Here is a 26463-nt window from a genome sequence, read left to right as displayed (position 1 = left end):
TGTGTCCCTGACCATGACAGGCCACCCCAGTGCCCAGCATGAAGTTCCTTGGGGATACACATTGAACACACAGAGGTCTCAGACTGTGTGTGAACTCCCGGCTGTTTTTACCCATTTATTCAGCATTTATGGAGCAACTCCTGTGTGCCAGGCCAGCGGGGACACTATATGGTAAATAGAACAAAGGTCCCCGCTCTAGTGAAGCCAAAATTCTAACGTGACAGTAAACAAATAATTAAATATCTAGTCGAATGGCAAGTAGTGGCTGGTGCTTTATTTAGAGAAAATAAAGTATGTAAGGAGATAGGAGTTGGGGGGCTACCTCTCTGAGGGGGGACAGCCAAGGCCTCTCTGACATCTGTGTAGAGACCTGGGGGTAAGGAACTAGCTGTGGGACTTGAAGATGAAGACAGTCCAGGCAGAGTGAATGGCAAAAGCAAAGGCCCTGTGGCAGGTGGGACCTTGTGGGACTCCGAGGAATCGAGAAGAGGCTGGTGGGAGTGGAGAGAGGTGGTTAAGGGTGTGTGTGACAGTAGGGGCTGCACCAGGCTTGTGCCTTTTCTCCTTCTGTACCCTGACTAGGCCTCTCGGCGGCCCCCCAGCCCAACCCCCGTTTCCTGCTCTTACCTTTGCTCGGGAAATGTTTGCCTGGGGCAGCTGATGGAGTGGGAGCTGTCCAGGACTGTTTCCTTCTCTCCGGCTCTGTTCCTGCTTTGGAGAGAAGCAGAGACTGCAAGGGTGGGGGGAGGTCCAGCTGTTCTCTCCTTATGCTGCCGGGCGGTGAGGGAGGTGGTGCTGTGCGGAGGGGGGGGGGGTGCGGTTGCAGCTGATACTGCCGTGTCTCTTGTGAGTCGTGATGGGCAGTCAAAAGGCAGGTTAGGGGTAAACTGAGACACCGTGGATGGACACAGGATGGAGAAGGCATTGAGGGTGGGGGCAGGGATGCACCCTTTAACGGGAGGAACATTTTGGGGGCTGACGCTCATAACTGCAGTCCCTGTTTGCATTTACTCATCCTGGCGAGGCCTCAGGACGGGAGCCCCGTGTCCAGACCCCTGGGAGGGGCCTCCACCCATCCTGGGGAGGCAGCTTTAGCTCTTCCCGGAACCAGGCCTGGGGGAATCACCTAGCTCCCCCCCCCCCCCACCAAGTGTTAGCTGGGTTAGAGGGCAGCGCTCTGGGCGGAAGAGATAAAGGGTAGGGAGCTGGAGGAAGGAGTGCGGTCCCCACCCCGGCCCAAGGGTCAGCTGAGAGCAGGAAACTGGACACCGAGAGAGCAAGCCCCGGGTCACACCGCATGAAGGCGGCTTGCACTACGCCTGACACATAGTAGGCCCTCAAAAACAAACAAGCAAAAATAGTTTATTTAGGAATATCCCGCGGGGTTGGCATTGGAACCTTGGGCTGCTTCCACATCGCAGACTGAAGCAGACGGACCCAGAGTCCTTTATAAAAACTTTATTGGGGGGCGGGGTAGAAAAAGGGGATGACGCCCCTGGAATTGAATAAATAAGTGAATAAATAAATAAATACATAAATAAATAGAACAATAAGTAAACCCCCCTGTGCCTCTGGGGGGCGTCCCCCGGCCCGCGGGGAGAGGGGAGCGGGCTCACGCTGACGTCAGCTGGATGGCAAAGACCTCGCCCCCGGCCTGCGCCTCCGCGGTGCCCGCAGCCTCGGTTCCACCTTCGGCTGCGGCCGTGCTCCCTCCAGCGCCGCCGCCCGCGCCGTTGAGACACACAGCCTCACCAGAGCTTTCGGCCTCCTGCACGTTATACTCGCCCTTCTTGCAAGCGGTGGACTGCACGTAGAAGGCCAGGCCGGCCCCCGCGGCCAGCAGCGCTGCGCCCCCCGCCGCGCCGCCCACGGCGACCCACAGCCACGGACCTGCGGGGTGGAGATCCTCAAAGAGGGTGGACAGGCTCAAGGCTCCCAAGCCCGGCCTCCTCTTTTCCCTCCCCGCAGGCACAAGGTCAGACCTCCCGGGCCTGGCAGAGAACCCCAGGGAACTCACAGCGCGGGGTGGGGGATAGGAGAAAGCCCGGAAGGCTACCCCGAGCGCCCCGACCCCGAGGACTGTCATCTCGGCATTGGATAGAAGCCCCTAGCCCCAGAGATACCCACAAGTCAACCAACTCACCCCCAAAAGGATGAAGGTGGGGGGAGACCGGGTCATTCCTTCACCCGGAAAAACCACAGAGATACGCGAAGTAGGGGGAAGGGATCTTGGCGAGGGCCCCCCTCACCCGCCTCCTCTGCTCTAGGTCCCTCTCCAACCCACCTTCTCCACAGCGACGCAGTGAAGGGCGAATTATTAGATCAAGTCTCTTATCACACAAAACCGACCCCCAAGTTAATAAGCTCCTTCCGACAGCCATCACAGCCCTGGAGGGTCCCTCCCCGTGAGCTCCAGTCCTCCCTCCACCTTCCGCCCCCAAGCCGCCATCGAAACCCCACTCGCCAGGGCGCCCCTGACTTCGGCCCCGGCACACTTCAGTCTCGGGTGCGGCGGAATGAGAGCGGAAACAAGGACCGGGTTCAGGGGCCCCAAGCCGCAGGCCACGCCCCCTGGAGATCCCTCGCCCCGCCCCTCCAGCCGCCACTCACCAGCCACGCGCACTGTGATGCGCCGCGCGTGGCGCCCATGCGCGTTGGTGGCTGCGCACTCGTACTCGCCGCCGTGGCTACCCATGGCGCCCGCCACGCTCAGCGTGCTGTTGTTACTCGAGAGGCCGATGTTGGGCGCCCCCGGGGGCGCGCGCCAGCTGATCTGGGCTGGGGGCCAGGCCTCCGCGCGGCAGGTCAACGTGAAGTTCCCACCTGGCCGCACGCCTCCAGGAGGCGAGGCTGCCAACTCGGCCACCACCGGGCGGTCTGCAGGGGACAGGAGGTTGGAGGGGCCGCTCAGAGCCGGTCCAGCCACTGACCTACTGACCTTCCACCCAACCACAATCTGAGAGCACCCTTCTTCAGATGGGCAGGCGAGGACCCTGCCTCCCACCAGAGCCACCTCTCCCCATAGTCTGTCATCAGCACTAAAATCCTGTGCCCTGCCTCAAGGAATGAGAAGTGGGGCCCTACACCAGTGCCCTTTTGACCTAGAACTTGAGGGGGCCCGGGCTCCTGTTCCCTAGAGTTTTCATTCTCCTCAGGTTTAGATGAGGAATTCTTGTCCCCAGGAAGGGGTCTGGGGAGGTGCCCTTGAACTGTCTTGGGCAATCCTACTGCTGCAAGTCACTGTTTGGGGGACCGGGCGCCCTCCATCTGGTGCTGCTCCCACTCACATTCCACGCCCACGGTGACAGTCCGTGCGTCCGTGCCATGCGTGTTGGTGGCCAAGCAGCGGTAGGTACCCGCATCTTCTCGGGACACGCGCAGCCGCTGAGGCCTGGGCACGCCCTCCCGGGAGCAGCGCACTTGTGGGGAGGGGCGACCCCGGGCGGCGCACGCCAGCGCGGCAGCCTCAGTCCCTTCCAGCCACGTCTGGTGACTCGGGCAGGTGGACTCATCCATTTGCGGCGGCGCTGCAAAGCAGCCATGGGGGACGTTAGGGGGGGCGCGGACCCTGGGGCACCCCTACTTCCCACCAGCCTGGGCCCCGCTCACACTCCGTGCTCACGGCGACTGTCTTGACCACGGAGCCGTGCCTGTTGGTAGCGTTGCAGACGTAGATACCAGGTACCAGTTCACTAGAGATGCGGGGGACTCTGGGACTAGGGTCTGGGGGTGCCAGTGGGAGCAGCATCCCTTCACTGGTGCCCTCTGAGCCGATGCACTCCACGCTTGGCTCTGGCTTTCCATCCCCCTCACAAGAAAACAGCTGCCCAGATCCTTCCACCCATGTCCAATTGCTGGGGCAGCTGAGCTCCTCAAAACTGGGGCCATCTGGGGAGCAGAAGGTCACACAGAGACTGGAAGTCAGGCCAGGGTTATCCTCACCTACCATCCTGCCCCGTGTTGTCCCCACTCACATTCCACCGTGACAGCCACATTTTTGGCTGCAGAACCTCGAGCATTGGTGGCTTCACAGCGGTAGGTTCCTGCGTGCTCCCGGACCACATGCAGCAGGCCCTCCAGGACCCTGGCCTCCCCAGAGCGCACACAGCTCACGCTCGGCGGCGGGACTCCATGCGCCACACAGCTCAGTGAGACTTCTGTTCCTTCCAGCCATGTAATGTGTTCTGGGCAGCCCACGCTGTCCAGCGCTGGGGCATCTGGAGGAAGATATGTTGTTCGGTTTGGGGTTTAGGGACTGGCCTAATGTCCCTAGACCCCTTTTCCGTCCAAGGGCGGCCACAAAGTGTTGGGCAGGCACAAAGACACTGAACCAAAGAGGTTTCACGCTGGTCGAGCTGTGAGCTGTTTGGAGCCCTTTTTCTGATTCCTACAAAGCGCCCACAGGACCGTCCCCAAGTCTTTGACCTAAAAATTGTTAGAGGGCTTGGAAAGTCCCCCTTTCCAAGACTCCGTCCAGATGTCGCACCCCAGACGTGTCGCACACGTCTACTTCTTCCTCTCCCTCTTTCCCCAAGATCTTCCCCTAATCCCACTCGCCAGCCTCTTCCCTTTTCCAAAATCCTGCCCAAAGGCACACTTCAGATCCTGTTCCCACTCTTCCTTGTAGGCTTAGTTGCCCCTAGACCCTGTTAGAGATGCGCCCTGTGCACCCCCACTCACACTCCACCGTCAGCGTCACGTCCTTGACTGCCTGGCCCTGGACATTGGCCGCAGTGCAGCGGTAAGTGCCGGCGAGAGCGCGAGTGACTGGACCCAGCAGGCCCAGCGCCAGCACTGCCCCGCTGTCAGGCCGTGCGCAGTGCACAGAGGGAGCGGGGTTTCCTCGGGCTTCACAGCGTAGCGTCTGTTCTGGGCCCTCAGGCCACGTCCAGCTCCTGGGACAGTCCGAATCGTCCAGCCGAGGGGCGTCTGCAGGCAGGGGCGTGGGATACAGAGAAGCCGGACATGGACCTTGAGGAAAAGCCCCACTTCCACAGCAGGGCCAGGGACTGGACAGGTCCTTGGAAATCACGGGGAGGCGAGAGGTTAAAGGCCAACTCACATAGGACGCGGAGTTCGGCGCTCTTGTTCTTGCTTAGGGTCTCCCCGTCCACCTCGAGAGTGGCATCACAGAAGAAGCTGCGCCTGTCGTCGTCCTCGGTGGCATTTAGCTGAAGCTGGGTGGGCTGCCCCGGGACCACGGCTGAAATTCCGTCCAGTGTGACCAGGACCCTGGCCCCAGCTGAGCAAGTTACTGTCACCACCTTCCCTTCGGGGATGGTGGGCTCGCTCAGGGTCAGGACCGGCGCCGGGAAGCCTGGGGACAGGGCATTGGCGGTGAATCCCTTGACCACGCCCCTCCTGCGGGTCGAGGCTTACCCTTATCTACCCGAACCCTCCCGGCTCTGCGGCCAAACTGAGGGTACCGCGCTCCGCCCCTCGGGATGCGCAGGCTCCGCCCCATCTCGCCCCGCCCCCTTGAGGTTGTCTCCGCCAAATCTTTCGGAGATCCTTGCTGGGTTTGCGGCCTTCCCTTTCCGGCGTCTCATATTCCGCCTGCTATTCAGTCTCTGTCACCCCTTGTGGACTTTCGGGCCACGCCTATTCCTATACTAAGGCCCCGCCCACTATTTGCCCCGCCTTCCCGTTCCTCTGGCTCCACCCCACAACCGCGCAGGGTCCGCGTCACTCCCTCTTACTGTAAATAGTCACGTTCTCCCGGGTCTCGCGGCTCTCGCCCCCCAGGGTCACGTTGCAGACCAGCTGGCTGGCGCCCTCCTGTTCTGCACTAGCTGTGGCTGTGGCAGTGGCCATAAGCGCGTCCCCCTCGAAGGTGATATCGGGACTCAGCCTCTGATCCCCTAGCGCCAGGTAGACCCAAGCCTCCGAGGCTGGAAATAGCTCGTCCAAGGCGCAGCTCACGGGTCTTTCTGAGCCCACTTCCAAGAGTCGGGGGGCAGCGAGGCGCGGGCGGTCCGGAGACAGGGCTGGGAGTCACAGAACAGCTTGAATTTATGTACCAAACGCTCAGTATGTACTAAGCACGTTCCATGCACCGTCTTATCGTATTATCCTCAAGGCACGTAGGGGAAAACAACGTGCAGCTGGGGCATGTTGGAATTAGGATTAGAATTCAGATTTCCCTGCCTCCAAACTTCTTAACACTTGCCCGACCCCTTTTGGTCCCCTTCTCCCGACACTCACTCACCGAAGGTTCGGAGCTGTCTGGGGGCGGAGCTGTTTTCAAAGAGCCCCAGGCCGTGCGGCCTCAGGTCCAGCTCCGCGCGGCAAGAGAAATTAGCCCCATGGTCCTCCCTTCGCGCCAGTACTGTAGCTGTAAGAACAGCGCCCCGCGCTCGGGGTGGCTCCCCCGCGAAGCTGCGACGGATGAGCTCCTGGGCGCCCCGCAACAGGGTCAATGTGAGGCTCCCACGAGGCCCAGCGCCCGGGACCCTACAGCTCAGGGTAAAGTTCTCGCCCACAGGCTGCCAGGCAGGCAGCGGCAGCAGCTCTACACGATCCGGCCGCTCTGGAAAGGGTAACCACAGCTTTTTGGAAACGCGGGGGTTTAGAGGGACGTGGCGTGGAACCAGGGGCCCAGAGAGGGAGCGCGTGGGGATCCAGAGGGTGGAGCCCGAAGGGGAGGACTCTGTGACCCAGGGGGCGGGGCTTGGAAGGGAGGGAAAGTAGTAGAGTAAGCGTGGCCGCTGAGAACTCACGGAAAGTACGAATGAGCCCACGCGCCTGCAGTGTGCGCCGCGCGCAGCGGAAGAAGCAGACAGGCTGGGTCTCCGGCTCACGGATGTCCACCAGCTGCCGAGCCAGCCAGCGCAAGCCCCTCTGGGTCCCATTCCGGCGCAGCGAGGTCTCCAGGCCACCGCGCTCAGGTCGTGGGCAGTTAGTGCTGCAATTCAGCCACAAAGATCCCCCGCGCTCCACGAGCGCCACGCGGGGCTGCAGATCCGCCCAAAAGGGCTCCTGCGCGACCGCTGCCCAGGGAAACGTGGGCTCAGCCTGGGGAGCCACTTTCCTGGGATCTTAGTGCCCCTATTCGAATCAGGGATTCTTAGGGAATTAGCAGGGGGCAAGAAAGAACTCAGGAGCCCTGCATCCTGTCCCGGCCTCAGGTTTGCAGGCGCGCTCCCAGGGTTCAAACCTCGAGGGCGTCTCTGGGACGGGGCAGCGGAGACACCCCCGTCTCCAAGATGCCCATGGAGCGATGGGAAAGCATGGGGGGAGGGGGGAGGGGATGAAAGATGGGGTCTTTGACGCACACCGCAACGATGGGAGGAGGGGACCTCGTGTGGAGGAAGGAAAACGAACTGGTTCTCAGGATTCTTGCCGGAGACGGAGGAGACAGGTTGAGGCGAGGGCAAAGGGGAGGTGAAACTGAGTCAAGCATAAGTGAGGACCCCCCAAACCCGGGAGAACACAGAAGGCTGGGCTCTTGGAAGGAATCGCGGTAACAGCTGAGGGACTCGGTTGCCAGGGCTCCGGATGGAGCGGGAATAGCTCCTCTGAGTCACGGCAGTTGGGGAAATCGGGTCTTTCCGGACCACGAGTGAGGAAGATGTCAGTCCGTGGACCAGGGTGCATAACAGAGCGTGGGGAGGTACCCCGGAAGGGGACAAGGGAGACACGGGGTATCCAGAGCATGAGGCTGGATTCGGAAGAGCACCCAGGATCTCGAAGAAGACGGTAGGGTAGAGATCTGGGCGAACGAGGAGTCTGGAAGCTGGGTCTCCAGTGTATGTTGGTGGGAAGAGGGATAGAGGGGAAAGGCCAGGGCTCAAGGTGGGGCAGAAGCGTGGGAGTGGAGCGAGAGGAGGGCGGAGCCGGGAGAGGCTTGTGGCCGCTTATCTGGTCCGGGAACTCCGCCCCCACCCTGTCCACCCTGAGCCAGGACCCGGCTCTTACCTGAGAGGCCGAGGAACCCCAGGCCCAGGGCCGCCCAGAGGCCGAGCAACGCCCGGCACAGCCCTGGCGAGGGCCCTGGCATCGCCGCCGCGGGGGAAGCGCAGGAGGCGAGGAGAGCGCGAGCGCGAGCGCGGAGCTGGGCTAGAGGACGGCGCGGCGGGTGGGTTGTGGAGGAGGCAGAGTTGCGTTCGGGGATTGGTTTAACGTTGGTAACTTGGTTTCCAAGGAGGGGGCGGCGGCAGAGGCGGCTGGGGGGGCGGGAGGGCGAGCGTGCTCCAGGCTCCCGGCCTTGGCGAAGGCGTGCTGGCAGGAGCGAGCGACCCCCGGGGTCTACGTGGAAGCCCGCCCCATCGCCCGGAGCCTTCTGGGGGCGGCCGCGCGCTCCCGCGTCATCCTCCGCGGCGAAGCGGAGGTCCGGGGATGCTGGGTTGCCCTTCTCAAACCCCCACGCTACCCCTAGCTTGGATGCCGTGATAATAAGCTGGACTCAGAGCTCCGCCCCCGTAGTTATCCGTCCCCCCCCCCCGCCTCCGCCCCGCGCCCCTTGAGCAGGGGGTTGAGGGTTTGAGGGCTAGGAGAGATCTGGAAAGAGCAGGATGGGGGAAGGCACAGTTCTAGGGAAGGGTGTGGGGAGGCCTCCCTCACGGATCCTTCTCCTTTTGACCCGGAGAGCTGAGGATTACAGCCACGCCCCTAGTCCCCCTCCGGCTCCGCCCCCGCACGCGACAGAGGGGGTGGGGACGAAAGTGCCAGCGAGTCGGGAACACGTGTGCATGCGCGCAGCGTTCGCGGGCGTCTAAATTAGGGTCGGCTCCGCTCTGGGTCTGTATTTACCCAGCGTGCAGCGGGCACGTGTCTACGCGGCGTGTATGAGCTCAAGCCTCGGAAGAGCACCCCAGAATCCGCTTGCCGCGCGGTAGGCGGGGCCCTGGACAGCCCGGGCCCTGCCAGATACCCAGTGCGGGCTCGGATTCTGTCCACGCGAGACCAAGAGACCAACTATAACACTTCGACCCTTCATCCGGGCCCCAAGCTTTGACACCCCCGCATGTGCCCGGTGACTATCAAGACATTGCCAGGACATGAGTCTGTGACACCCCACGTGGGCCATCTGATTGCTCCTTCCCTGCAGTCACCACATGGGTACCTTTTCTTCATATCTTTGTCCCTCAGTGTCATGGGCCCCCTCCCATTTGTGCTCTCCCCCCAGCACTAACAGTGAAACTGTGGGGGCCAGTTCTAGCTCCACCCCTGTCCTCCAGGAAAGTGCTAGGTTTTAAGGGGGGTGGGGGATAGGAAAGGAAACTTAACATCCAATCAGAGCTGCAGCGTGGCGGCAGCAGAGCCAATAAGGAAAAACCATACTGTGAGCCACCCCCTACCACCACCACAGCCCAAAGCCCTCCAGTACCCAAACTATGCCTATCTGCACCCCTCTGATAATGCCTGCAGGAGAAGTACTTTGCCACACTTGGCTGGAAATGCAGAGGGACTGGGACGCCCAGGTCCCCAGGTGGTTGAGAATGAGGAAACCTCAGGTGCCCTAAGAGAGACCAGGAACTTGGAGAAAGTGATTGAGGCAAGGCCAAAAAGGAACCCTAATGGGGGACGTTTAGGCCATGGGACAGAGGCTGACTGAGGAAGGCTTTATTGAATCAGTCAGGGTTCCCCAAATTGCTTCTGATTCCTTTTTCCTCTGGCTCATTGGTCATGGACCACCCCCTCTGCGCCCCGGGACTGCATCAATAGCCATTTTCGCAGGTAGGTGGCCCCCACGACGAGAAGGATCCCCACAAAGGCCGCGATGGAGGTGGAGGCCAAGACCTTGGGCACGGGGCTCCAAGCTGGGGACAGGAGGTGAGAATTAGGAAGGGAACACATGTTGATGTGACGCCCCGCATGGAGCTGCCGCTTGGCTCTCTCACCCTGCCGGGGTCATAACCCTTCCCCACCCCTCCTCAGGTCTCCAGGATTCCAAAGGTGCCTCACCGAGGACTGTGAGCGTCATGGGTGCCGAGCTGCTGCGGACCACCAAGCCATCAAGATTGAGGCGTGCGTGGCAGGTCACGGGCTGCAAGAAGTCGCGGGGCCTAGCGGGTAACGTGTACGTCAGCGTCACATTGGCCAGGTCCAGGCCAGTGAAGCGCTCCAGGTTCTCAGAGTAGATGACCCGGCCGCCGCGCCTCAGAGTCACCACCAGGAAGCCCACGGGGAATACGTGTGTCACGTGGCAGCGCAGCGTGTACTCACTGCCCACTAAGACTGGGGGATCCAGGATCACGCTGTGCGGCTGTTCTAAAGCAAGAGGGGGCCGCTGAGCAAGGTGCGCGTGCGCCCCCTAACGCGACTGTCAAATACCCCCCCCCTCCGTCCCCCTCCCCTCACCCCAGAAGAACCTGAGCCCCAGTCCCTCACTGTAGGCGGTGATCTTGGCCGTGGCCCCCCGCGTTTCTCCTGCGCAGGTGACGAAGCAGCGCACCTCGGAGCTCCAGGCCCTCACATCCAACAGCTCGTAGGATACCCAGCCGGGCCCACTAAGCGTTCGGCCCCGCCGCAGCCGAGTGCTGAGGCTGGAATTCTCCGGCAGGGGGCAGCTGCTGCTGCAGTTAAGCCACACTGAACCCCCCGGCGGCACGGCCTTGAACGCCGGGCTCACGCGCACCCAGAAGGACGCCGAGGTCTCCGAGGGCTCCGGAGAGTTGCCTCCGGGGCCTTGAGCCCGCGCAGCCCGGCGCCAACGCGCGCTCCCGCCTCCCCGGTAGGCAGCCGCCAGCAAAACCAGCAGCGAGAGGGGGAGCAGAGACCCCATCGGAAAGGGCCCAGACTGAGGGGCCCCGCGCCAGGGAGCCAAAGCTGGCTGTGGAGATAAGGAGGCCCGCAGCCCCGCCTCCTCAGCCCCACCCGGAGAGACAGAGGCCCCTAGAGGGCCCTGGAGCCTGCGTAAAGACCCTCAGCCCCTCCCTCGGCTCAAGAACAGGATTCCAAACCACCAGAAACCAAGGGTCAGAGAGTTTTCTGGAGAGGAATCTTTAATTTTCGCTAGAATCTTAAGAGGTTCTGAAGAGCCCCAGATTTGGACTAGAGCCTCAGGGGTGGGCCTTGAACCGGCAGCCTTTTCTTAGGGGAGGGAATGGGAGGATGAGGAGGAAGTGGGAGGATGGGACTAGAAAGGGCTCCAGCTGGACGTTGGACATCTTCCCTCAACTCACACAAGGCAGGTACACTGAGAAGCAGCTTTATTAGCACAAGAAAGAGGCTCCTGGAACTGGGAGGGGATCCTCCCAGGCCCCTCCTCCGCACTGCCTGCAGGGCCCTTGTCTCCGCTGGAATTTGGAGCTGCCAGAGTGCTCTGTTCTTGCATGGTCCCAAGATGGAAGCAGGTAGGACAAGGCAGGGACACACAGCGGTTGGGCATAGTTTCATGGGACTACATGGTTTAGCTGCCAGTGAATGGGCATTCATGTTTAGGGACGCCACAGTGTCACTGTGAGTACTAGCAGACGCTTATGGGCAGAGAGGCGGTTAACGGAGGTCAGTGTCAGAGATGGGGGGAGGCGTAAGGGCTCAGTGGTTGTCCCTGGGTAGGTTACCAACTAAACCATATCACCATTGCCAGTCCCCTTCTGGGGGAAAGCAGCTTAGCCAGCCGGAGTAGGAAATTCTAGCCCCACTTGATCTTTTTGCCAGGCACTCCTTTGCAGTGCACAGCCAGTACAACTGTACCTGGTGGCCCTGAATGAGACTAGACTGAGAGCTCCCTGAGGACAGGAACCTATGTTCCTCTTCTTTACTATTCTAACCCACATAAAAGGCAGTCAATAAATAGCTCATAAGAGAACAAATTAATAAATACATCCATCAAAAGTTGGGGACAGTCAATGGACAGCCGCACTGGAGCTGGCATGTCAGAGGAAGGATGGGGATATGTTTTCATGCTGTATGTGTTTGTGCAGGCCACTTCTCCCTAGGACTGCGGGGCCTCAGCACACGCGGCAGGGGTGAGTTTCACTGTTTCGCAGTTGGGTGTCCCAGGTCAAGTGTCCCACCACACCCCCTCTGGTCTGGTCAGGCTTTGGCACCCCTCACAGTCATGACCCAAGTCCCGCCCCCTCCTCATGGCTCAGTCCTGTGACTACAGGTCAGGTGTGAGGCTTGGGGATCCTAAGTGTGCATGCGCCTTGATCCCCAATGCTGTCTGTATCCTGAGGCCTCTGTCCTGTCCTCGGGCGTCCTGGGAAGGTGGGTGGAGCTGAATGGACCATTGTTCAGTGTGGCACCGCTGCCACTGTGTGGGGGGCTGAGGAGGCGGCCCTGTCCTGGGACAGGTTCAGGGTGGCGTGGCTGGTGTGTTCAGCTTCATGGCAGCCGCCTCCTGGGCCTTCTGTAACTTGTATTTCTGGATCTTCCGCTGGCGGTTATAGAAGTAAGCAGCTAGGCCCGCAGCTCCTATGGTGAAAGCAACTGTCACCAGAATGGTGGTGAGGATGTAATTCCGGTGGTCTGTGGGGGAGGACACAGTGGGTGATGAAGGTCGAGCCAGGCTCACTGCCTCCGCCCTGCCCAGCCCTAAACACCGGCACACTCACAGATCACGTTCACGACCACTTCACGGGTGACCTCACCACGGGGGCTCCTGGCCTGACACAGGTAAGTGCCTGCAACCTCCCGCGTGACAGGTCTCAGGTCCCCGATGGGCAGCAGAGCATTATCCCCCTTCCGGCGACACTTCAGCTCAGGAACTGGATTTCCCCGAGCTTGGCATGTCAGGGTCTGCTGGGAGCCTTCCTGCCACGTCCAGTTTCCCAGACAATCCCTCTTGTCTAGTCGGGGACCATCTGGAGAAACACAGCAAGATGAGGGATGAGGTCAGGGACCAGGACACCCCTCACCACCTGGGACAGGAGGACTCTGGAATCTGGGGAGAGGGCCGGAGGGGACCCCCAGAGGGCAGGAGCTCCAGGGGCCTTAGGGGTTGGGTCTTGAGGATTAGGAGTCATTGTCCAGCAGCTCCACTCACACAGGACACGGAGCTCCCGGGTCTGGTTCTTGCGTAGCACCTGCCCGGCCACCTCCAGGAGAGCAGAGCAGAAGAAGATGCGCCCATTGTCCTCGGCGCTGGCATTTAGTTGGAGCTGGGCCCTGGGTCCTGGAAGCCTTGCCGGGACCCCCCCGCTCAGCATCACCAGGGCCCCGGCCTGGGCTTCACACTCCACGGTCACCACAGTCTGTTCTGAGACCTCTGGCTCACTCAGGGTCAGGTTGGGAGCCGGGAAGCCTGGGGGCGGGGCACACGGTGAGCACCGCCTCCCAGTACCGGTCCCACCCCTTGGAAGCCCCGCCCCGTCTCTACTTACTGTAGATGGTCACATTCTCCTGCCACGACCGGCTCTGGTGTCCCAGGGTCACCACGCACGACAGCTGCCGGGTGCCCTCCTCTTCCATGTTGGCCTTGTCATGGGCCGTGGCCAAGAGGGAGTCGTTGTTGTGCGTGACTGTGGGGTGCAGATTCCGGCCAGACAGCTCCAGGCGGACTTGGGCCTCCGAAGCTGGGAACAGCCCGTCCATGGTGCAGTTCACGGGCCACTCTGTGCCCGCTTCCACAACGCTGGGGGTAACAAGGTTTGGGTGCGTTGCTGGCAGGACTGGTGAGAGAGGGTGGGTGTGAACACAGAGGGGACAGACAACCTAAAGCCCTTTTCTGGGGGCATCTTCATTCCCTCATCTGGGGCATCCTCTTCCCAAGAGCCTCCGTGGCCCGGGGTCACCCCTGCCCCGGCACACATATGGGGTTACACATGGGGTTACCGCCTTCTCAGAAGATCCTGCAGCTGGGGCGCCCCATCCCAGCGCACCCCACCCCAATGGCCAAGAACATGCTCTTTCCCAGGAGCCCTTGTAATCTAGGTAGGTCACCACCTTAGCACCCCCATGACCAAAGGCCCCTTTCTTCCCCACGCGCCAAGCAGGACCCTCCCCCCCCCCCCCCCCCCCCCCCCCCCCCGCCCCAGCCTATCCTCTCTGGCAGCTCTCCAGCGCCTCACCGAAAGTTCGGAGCTGCCTGGGGGCCGAGCTGTTCTGGAACAGACCCAGCCCTCGGGACCGCAAGTCCAGTTCCGTGCGGCACGAGAAATTGGCGAGGTGGTCGTCTCTGCCCGCCAGCACCGTGACCGTGGCCTCGGCGGGCTCCCCGACGGCCGGCTGCCGGCTCAGCTCCTCCTCCCCGCGGAGCAGCACCACCGTGAGGTTGGTCCGGGGCGCCCCGCCGGCCACCTGGCAGCGCAGGGTGAGGTTTTCGCCCACGGGCTGCCAGCGGGGCAGGGGGGCCAACTCCACGCGCTCCGGGAACCCTGGGGGTGGGGGGGTGTTGTGTGAGCCAGAGAGGCTGCCCGCCCGCAGGGGGCGCTGGGGCGCCGGCTGCGTCCCGTCCAGGGGCCTCCCCCCCTCCCCGCTCTTCACGCGACACACCCCAAACCACCTAAGCCAGACAGGAATGTTAAGAGCTTCAGGATAAACCGGTGGGAAGTCCCCAGGTGGCTGAGAAGGGGGCAAAAACAATTTATCCACTGCAGCGTCTAAGAGTGAAGGGTGGAAAAAAAAAAACAAAAAACCAAAAACCTCAAAATCTATCACCGGGAGTCCCGTCAAATACATACAGTAAATTTAAACTGCCCAGTCCAGGAGAGATTGAGTAGAGATTGTTTTTAAGAGACCCTATGCTACCCCCTTCTCTTCTTCTTGGCCTTATTTCCCCCCATAGCACACCTCACTGTCCGACACCCAAGGGTGACACACATCTTCTCAGTTAACTCGTTTCTCTATTTCCCCGTCCTGCCAGGTAACTTCAGCCCAGGAGAGGCGGGGGGGGGGGGGGGGGGTCTTTGTCAGCTTTGTTCCCTGATCCGTTGGTGGCACACAGTAGGCTCTCTGTATTTATAGAAAAAATAAGTTTGAGCCACCCGCACTGACTTAAGGCCTTTCAGGAGCCCCCTTTTAGGGGAAAGAAGTTCCCAAATGTGCTGCGTGGTCCCCTGAAATGTTAAAAATGCAAGAATAACCAACAGACACTCAAAACGGAACTCTAAGTATCCCCTGAAAACACAACATGTGGGTTTGGGTTTTGCAGGCCAGGGTCCCCGTTACACATAAAGTAACAGAATTTCAGGCCAGGACTGAAAGTGAAAATTAAAAGCAGAGTCCCAGTGAGCTGCGACTTAGCACTGAGGGCCCTGGGTTTGATTCCTAGCTTTGGGGCTTCTGTGCTATGAGCTGTAGGCGAGCGACTTTGCCCTGGAAATTGCTCCAGCCCTCGCAGTTGGGGAAATCGAATCTCAGTTTCCTGAGCTGTAAAATGGGTTATTGGAGGTAGGGCTTTCATTAATGCATTTAAGAAATAGAATGACTGTAAATGGACATGAGGTTTCCTTTTAGGGTGATGGAAATGTTCTAAAATTAGATGGTGGTGAGGGCTGTGCTACTCTATAAATACATGCAAATTTGTTGAATTGTACACTTGAAAGGGGTGACTTATGTATGTATTCGGTAGATGTTATCTCAGTATAGCTTTAAAAACAAACGGGGGGGGGGCAAGAAAACCTTTAGACGTCCAGTGCTTACCCATAAGCACCTGCTGCAAACACGAATTTGCAGAGCTGGGTGCAAACCTCAAACCTCAGCCCCCAAAAGGAGTTCCTATCTCTGAGCACAGCTCCTTGCCCTGAAGGCCAGACTGGGGGAGGAGGTCTGTCTTGCCCCTGCCTCTCCCTGAACCCCAACCTTCAGTCCTGGTTAGTTCCCTCTTCCAAGTATTTGTCTGCTCTCCCTTCCTGTACCCAGCCACTGCCCACACATGTGGCCTGGACGAGGTCCATGGCCAACTGCTCGCTGGCTTCCCAAAAGGCCAGCCTTCTGCTAATGATTTTTTTTTTTTAAGTTTATTTGCTTATTTATTTTGAGAGAGAGAGAGAGCCAAAGAGAGAGACGTGGGAGGGGCAGAGAGAGAGAAAATCCCATTCGGGGCTCGAACCCATGAACCGTGAGATCGTGACCTGAGCCAAAACCAAGAGTTGGATACTTAACCAACTGAGCCACCCAGGCAGCCCAGCCTTCTGCTATCTAGATCCCTGGCCTGCTCTCACACCCTCCATGGCTTCCTAACACCCTGAGGAAATCCCCACCAATCTGCTGGTATTCAGCCCTTCCTAACACCGACCCCCTCCGTTCAGCATGTTTTCCCACTCAAACCTAGGCTGTTCCCTCTGCCCTGAATGCCTGTCTCTACCAACTTCTACTCACCCTTCAAGGCCCAGTTAGGGGTCATCTCCTACAGGAGGTAACACGCTTATCCTTTCTAGAGAAAGTTCAGCCACCCAGGGATCTTTACACCAGGGGTGGGGCAGGACCAAGCTAGATAGGGCCTCTCCTAGGTGACCCCCCGCCTGTGTGCAGGACGTCGGCTCCATTTCACACAGCTGGAAATTAAGGCAAAGCCTGGTACCCAAAGTCACAGAGGGAGAGACGTGGCAGTGGCAGACCCAGGCCCCAAAGTTGGAGCACTGGGTTTTCAACTATCACGCCAAGATGCAGAAGTCCCTCGAGGAGGTTTGCCTGGGGTTTTACAGGCCACTGGGAACGTTTGGGGACTCTCCTCAGCTGGCCAGAATCTGCCCAAACATGCTCCAAATCAGAAGCAAAGCCGCTGTTTTCCCCAAAGGCTTTGCCCAGACACCATGATGGTGGAGTGTCCTTCACGCCTCAATGCATCATTACACCCACGCGAGGAGGTCTCATGGCAAAGTCAGTGAACAAGCCATATCCCCCGTGGCCACCCGGTCCATAAAGGCCATGCTGGGACTGGAACCCAAAGCTGTCTAACCCCGAGACCAGTTGGCTAACTCTCTTTCTGTCCTTTCTTCCTTGTTTGTTTGTTCCATCTTGTTTTCATCTGAATTTTATTTATTCATTGCCTATGGTAATAGTAGTTCTCACAGTTGAAAGTGCCCAGAGAAGAAGACACATAGAAAACACTGGCCCCATGCCCTCTCCCGGAGCGCCCCTCCCCCAGCCTCTCTCTCTCTTTTCTTGGATTTCCGCTCCTGGCTCCTTTCTGTGTCAACACGGGCGGCCCTCACCCCACCCTGCTGGTCCTCAACACGAAGGATGGCATGCCACTCGTTCTGGGCACGCCTCTCTTCTCTTGAACGTGACGGGACACCTTGGAGGTCATTTCTCTTTCAGGACACGGGAGCTTCCTCCTTCTCTTTGTGCAGTTGCATACTGCGCCTTCAAGTGAGCAAACTACAGCGTCTCTCCCCCGTGCCCTGTGCCCGAGTGGCTTGCAAACTTTTGCCCATGCAAATAAAGCCACAGTAAAATAACCCCATCCCGCAGCCCGCGCCGCTCCCGCGGGGCTGGGGACACACATAAGCCCAATCCCGAGGAATGGGGTTTCTGTGTCAAAGCACACATGCGTGGGCCACTTAGAGAACTGACACCACTTCCCCACTCGGGGCTGTGCTTCTCTGTTCCCACGTTGTCAGCGATGTCCCAGGACTGCCCGCTTCCCCACCGTCTTGCCAGCATGGCGGTTATCAACCCTTTTGACTGCTGCCAATATGTGAAAATTGCCATGTCCGGGCTACTTTTAAATTGCATCTTCTTTAACATTTTGTTTTAAATGTTTATTTATTTTTGAGAGAAAGAAAGAGAGAGAGAGAGAGAGAGAGAGAGAGAGAGAGGCCGAGCACAAGCGGGGGAGGGGCAGAGAGAGAGGAAGACACAGAATCTGAAGCAGCTTCCAGGCTCTGAGCTGTCAGCAGAGTCCGACGCAGGGCTCGAACTCACGGACCGTGAGATCATGACCTGAGCCGAAGTCAGACGCGTTTAACCCACTGAGTCACCCAGGTGCCCCTAAACTGCATCTCCTTTTTTGTTAATGTTTATTTATTTTGAGAGAGAGACAGAGAGAGCATGTATAAGCAGGGGAGAGGCAGAGAGAGAGGGAGAGAGACAGTCCCAAGCAGACTCCGCACTGTCGGTGCAGAGCCCAAAGTAGGGCTTGAACCCACGAACAGTGAGATCCTGACCTGAGCCAAAATCAGGAGTCAGATGTTCAACCGACCGTGCCATCCAGGCGCCCCTAAACTACATCTTTTAAAAAGTCATATCTAGGGGCGCCTGGGTGGCTCGGTCGGTTAAGTGTCCAACTTTGGCTCAGGTCATGAGCTCGCGGTTGGGGAGTTCGAGCCCTGTGTTGGGCTCTGTACTGACAACTCAGAGCCTGGAGCCTGCTTTGGATTCTATGTCTCCCTCTCTCTCTGTTCCTCCCCTGCTCTTGTTCTCTCTCTCTCTCTCTCTCTCTCTCTCTCTCTCTCTCTCTCTCTGTCAAAAATTAAGATTTAAAACAATTTTTTTAATAATAAAAAAATAAAATAAAGAGTCATATCTAGGATCTGTCACATGTTTCCAGAGGCCTATAGTACTCAAATGTACTGAATCTCTGCAATACGCTAAATGCACCCAAGAAAATTCAAGAAGGGGTTTCAAACGACAATGAGGCTTTCCGAAGATGTGCCCACCAGTGCTCTGGCGAGCCAGCTCTGTCCCCACCACCAAGCAACAAAGGCTGTCCCAGCCTGAGGGGACTCGCACGCGTCCACCTCCCCCACCCAGCTTGCCTTGTCCAGCCCCTGGTCCCAGCCACTCACAGTACACGGTGAGAGACATCGAAACCATTGTCTGTGCTTGACAGGATGAGAAGCATATTGGGGTGCTATCTTCCTGCACACCAGTCAGTTCAAACATCTTCCAGTTGTCCCCCTGAGCGACCTCCTTCTTAGTCAGCTGCGTCTCCAGGCCCAAGAAGGGGCGATGGTCACAAGAAGTACTACAGTTCACCTGCACAGAGCCGCCTCGGGGTATGATGGCTTCTAGGGGGTGCACTGATGTTTGGGCCCCTCCAAGTCCTAGAACAAAAGATGGAAGTCAGGACAAATCGGGTTCATCAGCAATTACCGTGTACCCAGCCTGGGTTGAGGGCTGGGCACAGAGCCCCGAACGAGGCAAAACGCTGCCTTCAGTGTGGGAGACAGAAAAATTCATAGGCAAACAAGATAATTAATAACTGATGTTATTAAGAGCTTTGGCAAAAACAAAACAGGGTGAGAGAACAGACAGTGACTTGGTGACAGGGTAATGTGTGAGCAGAGATCCGAATGATGAGAAGGGGCTGGCCATTCAGAGAAGAGAGAAATTAATTCTAGGCAACAGGCACAAGTGCAAAGGTCCTGAGGCAGGGTGGCTGGAGAGAGTTAGTGAGGAGGAAGAGCTGGGAGAAAGGTCAGGAAGATGGATCATGTGGGCAGGGCAGGTCATGCCAAGGACTTGTTCTTCATTCGGAGGGCAGTGGGGAGCCACGGCGGACTTGAGCAGAGGAGGGACATGAAGTCAGTGTGCTTCTCTCTCCCAGGACGTGAGGTGGAGGAGGCTAGCCCTCCAGGAATGGAAAAGTTCCAACTGAGTTGTCTCCTCACTTCCTCTGCCAAGTGGTCTCCGCTCTCAAGGCCTCAATTTCCCCTTCTGTAAGGTGGGTAAATATAGTCATCCCAGCCCCCGCTTAATGCAAGGGACTCCTAGCACAGGGCAGACAGTGCCTGTTTGCAGGGAAGAAGGGGGCTTGTGGTGATTAGCTCCCTCCGACTCCCTGGTGCCTCCAAAGCTGAAAAAAATATCTATCTGGGCCCTTCCAAAGGGCCTATCTATCTGCCTCTTGCAAAGATTGCTGTCCTCAGCTTTGGGTTCCTCTATCTGGATGGAGGTATGGGAAAACAGCAGCTCCGTGAATTCTCCGAGAGTGATTCTGGGATAGTTCCCATTTCACAGAGTGAAATGGTGAGGCTGGGAGAAGTGCGGTTACTCAGCTGAAAAGCAGTAGAAACCACATTGGCATCTGGACTAGAACCCTTTGTTGGGCTGGTAACCACAGGTGTCCCTTTCCCACTCTCCCGCTTCCCAACACCGACCACCATTTGGCGCTCCCCCTGTCTCCCTCTGGCAACCCCCAGACTGGGTTTGGTGGAGGGGTGCTGGGGCATGCCACTCTCAGCCTCTGGCCTTTGGGCAAGTCAGCCCTGGAATTCCCCTGAGCAGAGGCAGTCCTGGACTTCCCCAGGGGCAGGGGGGACGAGGAACAGAATGTACATGTGTGTGTGTTGGGAGGGGGGGGTCCCCAGCCTACTCAGCTTGGTGCCGGACACGTCCGCACACAATCAGACCGAGTCTTGGAGCCAGGCGTGGCACTCGGCCAGGACACGACCATTTCGAGTGGCCGCCCTTACGTTCTCCATCTTACAGCTGAGAAACTGAGGCTCCGGGAATGTCAACCTCTAACTTGAGGCCTCCCGTGGAAATGATCCAGGGTCTGGATTCGAACCCACTGCTGTCAACTTTCAGCCGGCGGCTCTAGCCCCAACTTCCCCTAAACAGCTACCTAAGTACGACAGGGGCTTATCCCCAGCCGGCCGGGAGCGGGTCCTCCCCGTGCGCCCGGGGCGCAGCGGGGATCCGGGGAGTTGGCTCGACGGCAGCCCCACCCCGACTCACCTGGGAGCAGAGCTCCGATCAGGGCCAGGAGCGCTGGCAGCGCGGGACGGGCGGTGCCGAGAGCCATAGCGGGCCGAAGCTGGGAGAGCAGGGCACTGACCTCCGGCAGCGCAGAGACGTGCGGCGCCGACTGGGCTCATGGCCGCGGCGCGTGGGCCTTTTATTGTGGCCGGGCACGGGGGGCAGAGGGGCGGTGCTACTTTCCCGGAAACCTCGCGCCTTCCCCTCCGGAACGAGGGCTCCGGCATTTCCGGATCGAAAGGGTGCCGAGCCTAAGTCGCGCTGTCCCCCCTCGTTGGCCGCTGGAGCGCTGGAATTTCCAAACTGAAGCAACGAGGGGCGCGGCGGTCGGGCGAGCTCAGGGGGGGCTGCTCCCGGTGCGACAGGTTCGGTCCCCGGGCCGGGCTCACCGCGGTGCTGCGGTTCCGCTGCTCTAGGCGCTCTACGGAATACCGCCAACTACCCTGGACGGTAGGGACTGTTATTGTGCCCATTCCACAGAGGGGTAAACCGAGCCTCCGAGCGGCGAGGAGGTTCGAACTCGTCTGACTGTCCAGCGCATGCAGGCCTCTTTAACCGAGTGGACGATCCCTCTTTAGGGTGGGGACCCAGGAATCTCTTCGGGGCACTCTCTATCAAGGGTGCCCCTCCCCCAGGGGGCAAGCCCTTGCTCAGCTGACAGATTTCCCAAGAAGCGGCAGGAGCAAGCCTGGGCGCGTGCAAGGGTCCGCGAAACCATGGGGTGAGGACTCGAGGCGTCATCACGTCCGGGGCCCTGCATCGCCCCCCCCCCCCCGCCCCGCCAATGCCGCGGCCGCCCCCGCGGCCGCGCTTCTCCTTTCGGCCTCCGCCGCGGGGGCGTCTTTACAGCCTCCAGAAAAAGGAAGGAAGCCGCGTGGTCCTGACGCGCCGAGGTCCCCGCTGCCGTCCCCAGGCCCCTCGGGGAAACTGAGGTAGCACACCTTGAATGGAGAGGGGGCGCTCGGACCCTTCCTCTCCACAGGGAAACAACTACGCCCCGAAGTGGGGCGAGGAGAGGAGGCGGTCAAACTCCAAGAGCTGCACCTGGCTCTTGAAACTTGAACTCTGGGCGCCAGCAGTAAATTGTGCGGATATTTGCTGGGGCTAGTTCCATTAGGAAGGGGCGTGGGGGGAGGGATTGTGTCTATAGACCGCCGCCGCGCCCCCCACCCCAAGGCCACGGCCTACGCGTGTGACCCCAAGGCTTGGCATCTACCACGTCGAGGCTGGGGGCCCTGGGGTCTCCCAGCGCTTAGCCACGCCGCCTAAGACTTCCTGTTGTGAGATGCGCGCCGCGTCGCCATGGAGACCTCTGAGGGGCCAGGGAGGTCGCGCAGCAGAAGGGGAAGGGAGGGAGCCCAGGGGACGTTCGAGCCCTTCCTTCGGAGGATAGGGCTTCGAGTCACTCATCAGCTAGAAAAGCATCCCTTCTCCTGCCCTGATGATTCCTAAGGGATTTCCACGGGGATCTTCCTACGCGGGGTGTGGTGGGTGCTGAAATCCCTCCCCGAACTGCCTGGGCAAAGGTGCAGGGTAGGACCAGGGACGCCCCAAACCTCGAAGGGACTGGGAAAATCCTGTGCGGGAGGGAGAGGGGGGGTTATTTTCCGGCGGATTTTTCTCGGGCTTTCCGCAATGGGTCCCTGGACTTTGGTCCACAGTGCGCGGGCGGCGAGCTCCCCCGCGCGGCCCAAGTCTTCCTTGCAGCCATAAAAGCGCGGTTCTTTCGGATCTCTCCCGACAGGCCCTGCGGTGTTCAGTGGGTGCCTGCTGTGATAGGAATCCTTTCAAGAGCTGGCGACAGGGCAGTGAAAAGGAAAGACAAACATTTCGTCATTGTGCAGAGATGGTTCCAACGTGGGGGGACCGATAAGAAACAAAAATATATGGGGTGAGTGTTGGTGATTAGTGCCGAGAGGAAATAGAATAGGAGGGATAGGGAATGTGAGGGTTAATGAACTTTTAAGTAGAGTACTCTGGGAAAGACTGAGAAGGCGACATTTGAGCAAAGACACGGGGAAGTGAGGAGGCTCCTCTGACAATATCAGGGAGGGAAGGTACCAGACAGAGTGCTGAATGTGCAAAGGCCCTGAGGTAGGGACGGCCTGGAGGCCCATATGACTGGAGTGCAGTAAGGAAGGGAGGAGGAAACGAGGGCAGGGAGGAGATGGTGCCCAGCATGCTTGTCAGTCTGCAGAGGACTTTGGCTTTTCTTCCCAGTGAGGTGGGAGCCATGGAGGAGGGACAGCCCCAGCTCCAGTGTTTACAGGCACCCTCCTGAGACAGCAGGAGCTATGTCCCAGGGCCAGGGAGGACAGGAGGCCAGAGAGGAGGTGACTACTCTAGTCGAGGTGGGTAATAATGGGCCCTTGCTCTGAGCAGTGCCATCGGAGAAGTGATCTGACATCCGTTTTGGTGGGAAGGTCACCTGTGCTTGCTGGGACATGAGGACAGAGCGGAGTTAAGAATGACTTCTTGGTTCTGGCCTGGTCCCCTGGGAAGACGGAGAGCCATTTCCTGAAATGAAGATGGGGTGGTAATGGGGGCCAGGGTAGCGAGAGGAGCGTCCGCCTCCTGGTCTCACGTTTCCTTTGTGTTCCCTCTAGGAAAAGGAAAGCGGAGGCTCCCCAGCCCTTCGCTGAAGTTGCCAGGAAGGGCAAGGCTTCCTCCCGGGTGCCAGGCAGTCTTGGGCAGTCCAGTGAGTGGACCCACTACAGACCAGAGGCCGCGGACTCGTGTCCCGCTTTGTGGCCTGGCCCCTGCTCTCCCTTCACTCTGAGCTGTGGCGTGGCCACCCCGCCCTTCCTGGCAGCTTCAGTGAATTTCTTTTGTCCCCGAGCATTCCGAACATGCTGTTCCTCTCGCCCAGAATTTCCTTCCCACCGCTTTCACAGGAGGTTCTCAGAGCATTTCATCCACAAGGTTGTGACACAAGGAGGAGCAGATTGGGGTTCGGATCCAGGCTCTGACAACTTAGCGGCTGTTTCAGTGGACGTTCTCCCCAAAAGCAGCCCCTGGAACCAAACTTGGTGTTCTGGCGGTCTATACCTGGGATGGGGGTTTGGGGGCAGTCGGGGAAGGCAACCAGGGAAGCTGTGGGTTAGTATGGAGACCTCCTTTGGGGGCCACTGTGGTTCAGTCTCCCTGAGGAACCCCTTGGAGATGGGCGGACTTTTTACGCCAATCCCGTGCCTCGCTGGCTGGGTCGAAGCTCCTCCAGGAATGTCAGCTCCCTGATACTTCATTACTCCATATGTACATTTCTATTCATTTATTTAAACAGTTTTGGGGCGCCTGGGTGGCGCAGTCGGTTAAGCCTCCGACTTCAGCTCAGGTCACGATCTCGCGGTCCGTGAGTTCGAGCCCCCGCGTCAGGATCTGGGCTGATGGCTCGGAGCCTGGAGCCTGCTTCCGATTCTGTGTCTCCTTCTCTCTCTGCCCCTCCCCCTTCATGCTCTGTGTCTCTCTGTCTCAAAAATAAATAAACGTTAAAAAAAAAATTTTTTTTTAAACAGTTTTGGTCACCAGGCTGTCCATCGCATCCCAGGACCTATTTACCTTGTAACCGGAAGTTTGTACCCTCTGACCCGCTTCACCCATTTCCCCCACCCCCTGCCTCTGGCAACCACCAATCTGTTCTGTAGGTAAATTCAGGGGTTTCTTTTGTTTTGCTTTAAAGTGGATTTGTTTATTTTGAGAGAGAGGGCGGGGCGTAGAGAAAGGATTCCAGGCAGGCTCCACACTGAGAACAGAGCCCGATGCAGGATCACACAAAGCACGAGATCCTGACCAGAGCTGAAATGGGACGCTTAACCAGCTGAGCCACACAGGTACTCCTCAAGTGGTTTGTTGTTGTTGTTGTTTTTAAGATTCCACATATAAGTGAGGCCATGCAGTATTTGTCATTCTCTAACCTATCTCATTTAGCGTAGTGACCTCAAGGTCCATCTGTGACGTAGCAAATGGCAAGATTTCCTTCTTTTTATGGACGAATAGTAGTCCGTTGTGTATATGTGTGTATACGCTTGTATGTATACGCATATACACACATACTATATGTCAATTATATATGTGTATACATATTTATGTGTGTGTGCGTATGTATATAGTATATATCTATATCTATATATCTCTATCTATCTATATATATCCGTTCATCCGTTGATGGACATTTAGGTTGTTTCCATGTCTTGGGTATTGTAAATAATGCTGCAGTAACATGGGGGTGTAGATATCTTTTCAAGATACTGATTTTGTTTCCTTCAGATAAATATCCAGAAGTAAAATTGGTCAATCATATGGTAGTACTATTTTTTTAAATTTAATATTTATTTATTTATTTTTTTTATTTTATTTTTTTCAACGTTTATTTATTTTTTCTGGGACAGAGAGAGACAGAGCATGAACGGGGGAGGGGCAGAGAGAGAGGGAGACACAGAATCGGAAACAGGCTCCAGGCTCCGAGCCATCAGCCCAGAGCCCGACACGGGGCTCGAACTCCTGGACCGCGAGATTGTGACCTGGCTGAAGTCGGACGCTTAACCGACTGCGCCACCCAGGCGCCCCTAATATTTATTTATTTTAGAGAGAGAGAGTGTGTGTGAGCTTGGGAAGGGGCAGAGAGAGGGAGACACAGAATCTGAAGCAGACTCCAGGCTCTGAGCTGTCAGCACAGAGCCCGCCACGGGGCTCGCACCCATAAGCCATGAGAGCATGACCTGAGCCAAAGTTGGACACTAGAACGACTGAGCCACCCAGACACCCTGGTAGTACTATTTTTAATTTTGGGGGAAACCCACAATACTAGTTTTCAAAGTGGCTATACCAATTTACATTTATATGCTGTGTGTGTGTGTGTGTGTGTGTGTATATATACGTATATATACACATACATGTATATATATGTATATATACGTGTGTATATATGTGTGTGTATATATATATATATTTGAGACAAATTCACAATACAAAACTTACTTTTTGCCCTTTAAAAATTTTCCTGTGTATTCACAATCTTGTACAACCAGTATATGATTCTGGAATATTTCCATCACCATCCCCAAAAACCTGGTACCTCCCAATCCTCTCTCCTCTCAGCCCCTGGCAACCACTAATCTGCTGTCTCTATGGGCTTGCACATTCTGGACATTTCCTATCAGTGGAATCACACACTACGTGGCCTTTTGTGTTTGGACTCTTTCCCTTAGCATAATGTTCGTGATGTTTAGCATAACGTTTCGTTCATGTTGTAGCCTGTATTAATACGTTTTCCTTTTTTTTAATTAAAATTTAAATTTTTTTATTAAGTGGGCTCCACGCCCACTTTAAGAGTCGGACTCAACCAACTGAGCCCCCCAGGCGCCCCTATACTGAATTTCTTTTTAGGGCTGGATAATATTGCATTGTATGGAGATAGGACCTTTGCTTTGTTCATTCACCAGCTGATGGACATTTGGGTTGTTTCTCCCTTTTGGCTACCCTGAATCATGCTGCTATGCACGTTCATGTGCAAGTGTTGGTATGAAAATTTTTTTCAGTCCTTTCGAGAATATACTTAGACGTGCAATTGCTGGGGGGGAGCGCCTGGGTGGCTCGGACGGTTGAGGGTCTGACTTTGGCTCAGGTCACGATCTCGCGGTTTGTGAGTTCGAGCCCCGCATCGGGCTCCGCGCTGACAGCCCGGAGCCCGGAGCCTGCTTCGGATTCTGTGTCTCCCTCTCTCTCTGCCCCATCCCTGCTCATGCTCTGTGTCTCTGTCTCCATCTCTCAAAAATAAATAAACGTTAAAAAAATTTTTTTAGAATTCTACTTTCTGCACATCCTCATCGATACTATTGTCTGTTTTTAATTTTTTTTTTTTTTTACATTTTATTTATTTTTGAAAGAGAGACAGAGCACAAGTGGGGGAGAGGCAGAGAGAGAAGGAGA

The 26463-nt window shown here is 57.6% G+C and overlaps 4 protein-coding genes across 12 annotated transcripts; 1 reads left to right on the top strand and 3 right to left on the bottom strand.

Annotated features, from left to right (window-relative positions):
- Positions 1 to 1443: 1443 nt before the first annotated feature.
- On the bottom strand, positions 1444 to 8385 carry ICAM5 (intercellular adhesion molecule 5). Its single transcript, XM_003981851.6, has 11 exons — positions 7918 to 8385; positions 6720 to 6989; positions 6209 to 6529; positions 5700 to 5987; positions 5063 to 5317; positions 4681 to 4929; positions 3975 to 4217; positions 3610 to 3888; positions 3288 to 3527; positions 2611 to 2877; positions 1444 to 1890 (listed from the first exon to the last, which is right to left on the bottom strand). Exons 1-11 carry the CDS (start codon positions 7997 to 7999, stop codon positions 1613 to 1615), a joined length of 2772 nt encoding a protein of 923 aa, XP_003981900.4. The 5' UTR covers positions 8000 to 8385; the 3' UTR covers positions 1444 to 1612.
- Positions 8386 to 9549: 1164 nt separating this feature from the next.
- On the bottom strand, positions 9550 to 10987 carry ICAM4 (intercellular adhesion molecule 4). The gene is made up of 3 exons (XM_003981865.3): positions 10333 to 10987; positions 9907 to 10212; positions 9550 to 9761 (listed from the first exon to the last, which is right to left on the bottom strand). The coding sequence occupies exons 1-3, from the start codon at positions 10724 to 10726 to the stop codon at positions 9619 to 9621; spliced, it is 843 nt and encodes a 280-aa protein (XP_003981914.1). The 5' UTR covers positions 10727 to 10987; the 3' UTR covers positions 9550 to 9618.
- Positions 10988 to 11138: 151 nt separating this feature from the next.
- Positions 11139 to 20672, bottom strand: ICAM1 (intercellular adhesion molecule 1). Of its 3 annotated transcripts, none has more exons than XM_003981850.6 (7): positions 20515 to 20672; positions 18621 to 18878; positions 13959 to 14264; positions 13272 to 13559; positions 12935 to 13192; positions 12504 to 12752; positions 11139 to 12417 (listed from the first exon to the last, which is right to left on the bottom strand). In XM_003981850.6, exons 1-7 carry the CDS (start codon positions 20579 to 20581, stop codon positions 12245 to 12247), a joined length of 1599 nt encoding a protein of 532 aa, XP_003981899.4. In that variant the 5' UTR covers positions 20582 to 20672; the 3' UTR covers positions 11139 to 12244. The 3 variants fall into 3 exon arrangements, with proteins under 3 accessions (XP_003981899.4, XP_006928451.4, XP_044901313.1); XM_006928389.5 differs by having other exon boundaries at positions 11139 to 12363; XM_045045378.1 differs by lacking the exon at positions 13959 to 14264.
- LOC123382131 lies at positions 19371 to 26461 on the top strand. 7 transcript variants are annotated; one of them, XR_006590066.1, is made up of 4 exons: positions 19371 to 19498; positions 22280 to 22426; positions 22756 to 22886; positions 23142 to 23919. XR_006590066.1 is itself a non-coding variant. In XM_045045384.1 (3 exons), exons 1-3 carry the CDS (start codon positions 21252 to 21254, stop codon positions 23770 to 23772), a joined length of 783 nt encoding a protein of 260 aa, XP_044901319.1. In that variant the 5' UTR covers positions 20992 to 21251; the 3' UTR covers positions 23773 to 23919. The 7 variants fall into 7 exon arrangements, 1 of the variants encoding a protein (XP_044901319.1); XR_006590058.1 differs by lacking the exons at positions 19371 to 19498; positions 23142 to 23919 and adding exons at positions 20756 to 20985; positions 26421 to 26461; XR_006590055.1 differs by lacking the exon at positions 19371 to 19498 and adding an exon at positions 20758 to 20985.
- The last annotated feature ends 2 nt before the right edge of the window (positions 26462 to 26463 follow it).

This window comes from Felis catus, chromosome A2 (assembly GCF_018350175.1).
Source record: "Felis catus isolate Fca126 chromosome A2, F.catus_Fca126_mat1.0, whole genome shotgun sequence".
NCBI classification, from domain to species: domain Eukaryota; kingdom Metazoa; phylum Chordata; class Mammalia; order Carnivora; family Felidae; genus Felis; species Felis catus.
The sequence above is the reverse complement of the archived record's forward strand: the minus strand, read 5'-3'. Positions and strand labels throughout refer to the sequence as shown.